We start from the raw sequence: 8,570 nt of genomic DNA on the forward strand, positions 1-8,570 counted from the left end.
ACGCCACGTTGCACCACAGACTGTCCAGGAGTTGGCGGATGCTTTAGTCCAGGTCTGGGAGGAGATCCCTCAGGAGACCATCCGCCACCTCATCAGGAGCATGCCCAGGCGTTGTAGGGAGGTCATACAGGCACGTGGAGGCCACACACACTACTGAGCCTCATTTTGACTTGTTTTAAAAACATTACATCAAAGTTGGATCAGCCTGTAGTGTGGTTTTCCACTTTAATTTTGAGTGTGACTCCAAATCCAGACCTCCATGGGTTGATAAATTGGATTTCCATTGATTATTTTTGTGTGATTTTGTTGTCAGCACATTCAACTATGTAAAGAAAAAAGTATTTAATAAGATTATTTCTTTCATTCAGATCTAGGATGTGTTGTTTAAGTGTTCCCTTTATTTTTTTGAGCAGTATATATACACAGTACCAGTCAAATGTTTTGACACACCTATTCATTCAAGGGTATTTCTTTATTATTATAATTTTTTTCTACATTGTAGAATGATAGTAAAGACACCAGAACTTTGAAGTGTGCAAAGGTTGCTACTTTGAATAATCTCAAATAGAAAATACATTTGGATTTGTTTAAACACTTTTTTGGTTACTTACTACATGATGCCATTTGTGTTATTTCATAATTTTGATATCTTCTCTATTATTCTACAATGTAGAAAATAGTAAAAAATAAAGTAAAATCTGGGAATGAGTAGGTGTGTCCAAACTTTTGACTGGTACTGTAGACACTACCATTCAAAAGTTTGGGGTCACTTACAAATGTCCTTGTTTTTGATAGAAAAGCACCTTTTTTGTCCATTAATATAACATCAAATTGATCTGAAATCCTCAAGTCTTCAACTGGCAGCTTCATTAAATAGTACCCGCAAAACACCAGTCTCAATGTCAACAGTGAAGAGGCGACTCCAGGATGCTGGCCTTATATGCAGAGTTCCTCTGTCCAGTGTCTGTGTTCTTTTGCCCATCTTAATCTTTTCTTTTTATTGGCCAGTCTGAGATATGGCTTTTCCTTTGCAACTCTCCCTAGAAGGCCAGCATCCCGGAGTCGCCTCTTCACTGTTGACGTTGAGTCTGGCGTTTTGCGGGTACTATTTAATGAAGTTGCCAGTTGAGGACTTGTGAGGCATCTGTTTCTCAAACTAGACACTCTAATGTACTTGTCCTCTTGCTCAGTTGTGCACCGGAGCCTCCCACTCCTCTTTCTATTCTGGTTAGAGCCAGTTTGCGCTGTTCTGTGAAGGGAGTAGTATACAGCGTTTTATGAGATCTTCAGCTTCTTGGCAATTTCTCGCATGGAATAGCCTTAATTTCTCAGAACAAATATTGACTGTCGAGTTTCAGAAGAGTTTGTTTCAGACCCCTTGACTTTTTTCACATTTTGTTACGTTACAGCCTTATTCTAAAATTGATTAAATAAATCATTTTCATCATCAATCCACACACAACATACCCCATAATGACAAAGCAAAAACAAGTTTTTAGAAATGTTTGCAAATTTATATAAAAAAAACTACTGAAATAGTAAATTTACATAGGTATTCAGACCCTTCACTCAGTACATTGTTGAAGCACCTTTGGCAGTGATTTCAGCCTCTAGTCTTTTGGGGTATTACGCTACAAGCTTGGCACACCTATATTTGGGGAGTTTCTCCCATATATATTTTAAGATCTAGCCGCAGATGGACCCCACTTTGAGAAACCCTGACTTAGAGTATCTTTGGTGTTACCTAACAAACCCCATGTTTGCAGGGCTATGTGCAGGGGGTCTTAGATACTAAGAATAGGGTCTACAGTGTTTTTTTGTATACATGCCTTCATTATAAATGTATTAAGCACTGAGCAGATATGATATTCTGATATTTAAAAAAATATTTTTGTATCCTCTTACAGTCTGCAAAAATGTATAGCAAAGTCATGTCAACAGCCCTCACAGAGAATGCCCATATAACTTAGTTAAATACTTCTTTTTTTCTTGTTTTAGCATTTGGAGTCAATGAAGATCAATACAATTCGGTACACACTGTCATTCATCTTTATTGCTTTATCTATTGTATTCTGTGTAAACATAAGAATGTCCAAGACTCAGTGAACCCCTCTGGAACATCGAGGAGCCCAGTAGATTATGGGTACATTGTTGAAAAGGCTGTGAGGTTACAGTTCAGTGTGCAGTAGACGCTTGGCTTTCTTCATGTTCTTGGCCACTGTGGAGAAAGGGGCACAATAGACAAGAAGCTTGAGCAAAAATCTATTCACCAGGGAAGGGGTCAATTCCATTTCAAGTCATGAAGAGAATGGGAATGCAATTCAAGAATTGACTGAATTGAAATGGCCCCGACGCCAACCTTGCTTTACAAATTCTGTTAATAGTCTAGATAGACCAAACAATTCATTATTTGAAACTTCCAGCAATTACAGTAATACTTTGCTTAATTTCTTGACTAATAATAATCATGCTTTCAATTTTCAGATTTTAATTTGAGCAACTGACGCCTGGATTTGCCCTTATCACACTCTTTCCTACTTCTTCAGCAATTTTGTCAGAAAACTTCGACACACTCTTCCAGTAAAACATTCATCAAGTATTCACCCACCCCCTCACCCGCCCACCTTTTCTCCAGCTAAGAACTATCCTTGAAGCATTCTCATTATTTTGTGGTTGCAAGACTAGAACCTAATTAATAAGTAAGTTCAGTTTGTGTTAATGGAAAAAAAAGTTGGGGGATGTGGGTGTGTGTGTTAAGCACGTAACATGAGGATAACTGAATCTCATAGGACCTCATTAGGGATGAAGAGAAGAAGAGGTACACTCACAGTGCGGGATGTCGCTCGGCTTGTAGGTGAACAAGTGGTTACTGTACTTCCCAACAAGCTCAGCACGCACAGTCATGGATGGATCTGTAGAAAAAAAGGTGTGTGTGTGTGAGAGAGAGAGAGAGAGGGGGGGGGGGGGGGGGGTAAGGGGATGGGGGTTGCAGAGACAGTTATCAATTTTGGAGGAGCACTATGCCAAAGCTTCAAAGCAGAAGTTATACATTCCAGACAGGGTTGGGTGTTAGAGAATGTCTGCAGCCACATTTTCCTTTCAACCAGAACACATCATTATGGGTGCATGAATAACTAGATTGTAATGCTTTATTCGTACTATTCAATTTCTAACACAATGGCGACTCATACATTAGATTGATCCCTTAATCAAAAATGTATGTTGTCGGATTGTTATGAGGTTAATGGCTACTAATTAAAAGTAAAGTTATATGAGGCACTGAATACAGTTACATCAAGTATCTCACGGCAAGCATTAGACAGAGGGATGTACTGGGGATTTAGAATGAACGGGGATTTATTTCCTAATTGAGAGATGTCCTCAGATGACATGGTAGAAGAAGAGAGACCCACCAACAAAGAGAATTCTTGGAACGTAGTGGCCATCTGGTGCCAGATTGGGGTCTGAAGTCTCATGCTGAGAAATATATCAAAATTACATCAAAATATACATTTATAATGATCAACATCTATCATCTCACCTTAACATTTAATATCTAACATGTATCTACAGGTAAGGAAATAATTAAATGCATGATTCAATGTTTTGTCTGTGATTGGAACATGGTTAGAACCATATAATTGCATTGCTTCCAATGAGTACGTGTTGAAAAAGCATTAAAAGGATAATTACTATCAAATTGAGCATGACAAAATCCTCTTGGGCAAGTTCCTGTACGGCTTTATCAGCAGCGAATGCCTTCTTTAGAGCTGTCAAAGAACCGTGACAGAATGACAGTTAGTGAGAACCCCACCTTCAATTTCGACACTTTATCCTCATAAAGTGGAATTTGTATATATATTGCAATTCCTTTGTCATTCAAGCCCTTACAAATGATCATGTCTAGAATATAATTAAATGTTGATACAAAGAGACCAGAATGACTTGAATTGTAAGGCAACAAAGACCTTGGTTGGGGGCACTGTTGTTAGATGAAGAATGTGTGAGTATAAAAGTACAGCAGTATCACCTTGACTATGAGGACAATCCTCCATGTGATGAATGACCATCAGAGGCTTCTTACTGTTGGAACACAAGGACACAGTCAAAAGATGAACATATTCCACTGCAGAATAGGTAGTGGGTGGATGTGCTTACAGAGAAGCAAAGAATGTCTCTGGGAATATGCCAAACCCAAGGCCTGAGTGTCATTAAGGATATATGAGAGCACATAGGTTGTGCCAGTACCAAATGGCATTCTAGTCCCTATTCAGTGTACTACATTTGATAGGACTCTGGTCAAAAGTAGTGCACTATGTAGGGAACAGGGTGCCAAATATGTGGATTTTAGTTTCAATTTGATTAGTTTATTTGGGGACATTGAATTAATGGGGCATAGTGACATAATCATTGTCAGGGATAGGACTATGACATAAGCAGATACACTATATGACCAAAAGTATGTGGACACCTGCTTGTCGAACATCTTATTCCAAAATCATGGGCATTAATATGGAGTTGGTCCCCCCTTTGCTGCTATAACAGCCTCCACTCTTCTAGGAAGGCTTTCCACTAGATGATGGAACTTTGCTGTGGGGACTTGCTTCCATTCAGCCACAAGAGCATTTGTGAGGTTGGGCACTGATGTTGGGTGATTAGGCCTGGCTTGCAGTCGACGTTCCAATTTATCGCAAAGGTGTTCGATGGGGTTGAGGTCAGGGCTCTGTGCAGGCCAGTCAAGTTCTTCCACACAGATCTAGACAAACCATTTCTGTATGGACCTCACTTTGTGCACCGGGTCATTGTCATGTTGAAACAGAAAAGGGCCTTGCTATTTTCTGGCCATTCTTCCCATAAAGCCCAGCTAGGTGGAGTGTACCACTTAAAGTTGTCCTATGGACAGATACTCCAATCTCTGCTGTGGAGCTTTTCAGCTCCTTCAGGGTTATCTTGGTCTCTTTGTTGCTTCTCTGATTAATGCCCTCATTGCCTGTGAGTTTTGGTGGGCGGTCCTCTCTTGGCAGGTTTGTTGTGGTGCCATATTCTTTCAATAATGTATTTAATGGGGCTCTGTGGGATGTTCAAAGTCTCTGATATTTTTTTGTAACCCAACCCTGATCTGTACTTCTCCACAGCTTTGTCCCTGACCTGTTTGGAGAGCTCCTTGGTCTTCATGGTGCTACTTACATTTTACATATTTAGCAGACGCTCTTATCCAGAGCGACTTACAGTAGTGAATACATACATTTCATTTCATAATTTTTTTTTTCCTGTGCTGGCCCCCCGTGGGAATCAAACCCACAACCCTGGCGTTGCAAACACCATGCTCTACCAACTGAGCTACAGGGAATGCTTAGGGTTTGCTTGCTTGGTGATGTTTCAGAACAGGTGTATATATACTGAGATCATGTGACAGATCATGTAACACTTAGATTGCACACAGGTGGACTTTATTTAACTAATTATGTGACTTCTGAATGTAATTGGTTGCACCAGATCTTATTTAGGGGCTTCATTGCAAAAAGGGTGAATATATATAAACGCAGCACTTTTCCTTTTTAATTTTTTTATTATTTTTTGAAACTTTCATTTCACTTCACCAATTTAGACTATTGTGTGTATGTCCGTTACATGAAATACAAATAAAAATCCATTTAAATTACAGGTTGTAATGCAACAAAATTGGAAAAACTCCAAGGGGGATGAATACTTTTGCAAGGCACTGTAGGTCCTATGGTTGAGTGTAGTCTGGCCCAGGAGTGTGAAGGTGAACGGAAAGGCACTGGAGCAACAAACCACCCTTGCTGTCGCTGCCTGGCCGGTTCCCCTCTCTCCACTGGGGTTCTCTGCCTCTAACCCTATTACGGGGGCTGAGTCACTGGCTTACTGGAGCTCTTCCATGCCGTCCCTAAGAGGGGTGCATCACTTGAGTGGGTTGAGTCACTGACGTGATCTTCCTGTCCGGGTTGGCGCCCCCCTCGGGTTCGTGCTGTGGGGAGATCTTCGTGGGCCATACTCAGCCTTGTCTCAGGATATTAAGTTGGTGGTTGAAAATATCCTTCTAGTGGTGTGGGGGCTGTGCTTTGGCAAAGTGGGTGGGGTTATATCCTGCCTGGTTCTCAGGGTCAGGGTCTCCCAACCCCTCCTGTCTCCGCCGCCAGTAATTATGCTGCAATAGTTTATGTGTCCGGGGGCTAGGGTCAGTCTGTTATATCTGGAGTATTTATCCTGCCTTATCCTATGTCCTGTGTGAATTTAAGTATGCTCCCTCTAATTCTCTCTCTTTCTCTCTCTCTTTCTCTTCTCTCGGAGGACCTGAGCCCTAGGCTAATGCCTCAGGACTACCTGGCCTGATGACTCCTTGCTGTCCCCAGTCCACCTGGTCATGCTGCTGCTCTAGTTTCAATTGTTCTGCCTGCGGCTATGGAACCCTGACCTGTTCACCGGACGTGCTACCTGTCCCGGACCTGCTGCTTTCGACTCTCTCTCTCCTGCTGTCTCTAACTCTGAATGACCGGCTATGAAAAGCCAACTGACATTTACTCCTTAGGTGCTGACCTCTACAACCACTGTGATTATTATTATCTGACCCTGCTGGTCATCTATGAACGTTTGAACATCTTGGCCATGTACTGTTATAATCTCCACCCGGCACAGCCAGTAGAGGACCGGCAACCCTTCAGAGCCTGGTTCCTCTCTAGGTTTCTTCCTAGGTTCCTGCCTTTCTAGGGAGTTTTTCCTAGCCACCGTGCTTCTAAATCTGCATTGCTTGCTGTTTGGGGTTTTAGGCTGGGTTTCTGTATAGCACTTTCTGACATTGGCTGATGAAAAAAGGGCTTTATAAATACATTTGATTGATTGATTGTTTACACCTGTCAGCAACGGGTGTGGCTGAAATAGCTGAATCCACTAATTTGAAGGGTTGTCCACATACTTTTGTATATATAGTGTAGCTATAATAAAATGTTTCACTCAGACATTTGAAAGATTCTAATTTTCAAATGTACGCCACTAACCAAAAAATGTCTTGTGTATTTTGTCTAATATCTTGTCTTGTCTTACCTTTCTGTCATTGTCATCAGGGCTTCGTCATAGGTCTGGACCCAAGTAATGTCATCGCCCCATCCTGAGGCAAAATAAAAAAAATATATAATATAATATATAAGCCATTTAGCAGATGCTTTTATCTAAACGCGACTTACTGTCATGCGTGCATACATTTTATGTATGGTTGGTAACGGGAATGGAACCCAACTGAGCTACAAATGACCAGATTGAATTCATGTAATGGGGATGAGGAACTGTTTTTAGTAATAAAGTCCAATGGAGATTAGATATGTTAAGTCTTACCTCTTGAGAGAGTTTGAGGGCCTTGCTTTGTTTTCTTCTGTATGGACACTTCCATGCAGGTGACAAAGAGCAAGGCAAAGAGGGACCACCGATACATGGCGTTCACCAGTTCTGAGAGAGAGAGAGAGAGTGGGGAGAGAGAGGGAGGAGGAGGCAGTCAAGTCTAACTGTTAAACATTTTTTTTACATGGGACCCTTATGCAAAAGAAAATCTCATCAAAATCCTGACCAAAAGTGGTTGGTCAGATTCTCAACCACAATGCCCTATGCAAAAGCCAACTTCTCAATAATCTCAGAACCTCGCACCAAATCTCAGGTGCACTGGCCAGTTTACATTTATTTTACCAATCAGTCACAATGAGAGTAAACCTTCCTTATGATAGGGTGGTGAAGATCATACTCAACTATGTTAGACTATCTGTCTCGGAATTCGCTCACACACCTTGATGCTTAGACTTCAAAATCATTTCTGCATGCCAAGGATCCTGATTTTGGATCTGACAATGGAGCAATGAATGAAGACATTGCAGGTCTGAACAGGATTGACTGGTATATCAATGATCTTTGTGCTAGAATACTTAAAGCCTAAATGGCACAGTGAATGGGCACATAACAATCTAATACCTGTGCATATTGTCTATCACTCTTGACCATATAAACGTGAAGTGTCATTAAAAAGGGACCCTGTCAAAAAAACTTGGCCTTTTTTTTTCTATTTCTACTCAATTGCCTAATGAATAGTACTACTGTATATGCCTACTGAAACAGGCCAAACTTGTTTAAGTGTCCCATTTCCTTAAAGTATTCCTTTTCCTGATAATGACACAGGTATATTAGACTAGAGTGTTTTTAAATGCTAAAACAAAATCCTGTACTGGTATACTGTATTTTAGAGTTAGCGTAGATAATGTTAATTTATTCACAACTTCAAACCATTTATTTGGTTGTCAATCTGCTTCTTCTTTGGCCAAATGGCCAGGGGAAAAATGAAGGTTTTAACATTACTGGCTGTTGACACCGATAGGCTATACGCTACCCAGATTATTCAAATGCTGCATCAAGTAAACATAATAATAGTACAGGTTTCAACTGAGAAATGTTTTTCAATAATCTAAATATCTTACCTATTGCACAGGCGTATGAGGAGTGTCTGGAGCCTTCGTCCAAGCTGACAGTAACTTGGTTTTGATTTTCAGGTCTTTTTATAGACAACAGAACTT

The 8,570-nt window shown here is 40.7% G+C and overlaps 1 protein-coding gene across 1 annotated transcript; it reads right to left on the bottom strand.

Moving 5' to 3' along the window:
* Window positions 1-2,026: 2,026 nt before the first annotated feature.
* On the bottom strand, window positions 2,027-8,570 carry LOC115156168 (anterior gradient protein 3). Its single transcript, XM_029703514.1, has 8 exons — window positions 8,475-8,570; window positions 7,351-7,461; window positions 7,063-7,126; window positions 4,031-4,083; window positions 3,694-3,770; window positions 3,414-3,477; window positions 2,829-2,912; window positions 2,027-2,218 (listed from the first exon to the last, which is right to left on the bottom strand). Exons 2-8 carry the CDS (start codon window positions 7,445-7,447, stop codon window positions 2,169-2,171), a joined length of 489 nt encoding a protein of 162 aa, XP_029559374.1. The 5' UTR covers window positions 7,448-7,461; window positions 8,475-8,570; the 3' UTR covers window positions 2,027-2,168.

Source organism: Salmo trutta, chromosome 20, assembly GCF_901001165.1.
Source record: "Salmo trutta chromosome 20, fSalTru1.1, whole genome shotgun sequence".
Taxonomy (NCBI): Eukaryota; Metazoa; Chordata; class Actinopteri; order Salmoniformes; family Salmonidae; genus Salmo; species Salmo trutta.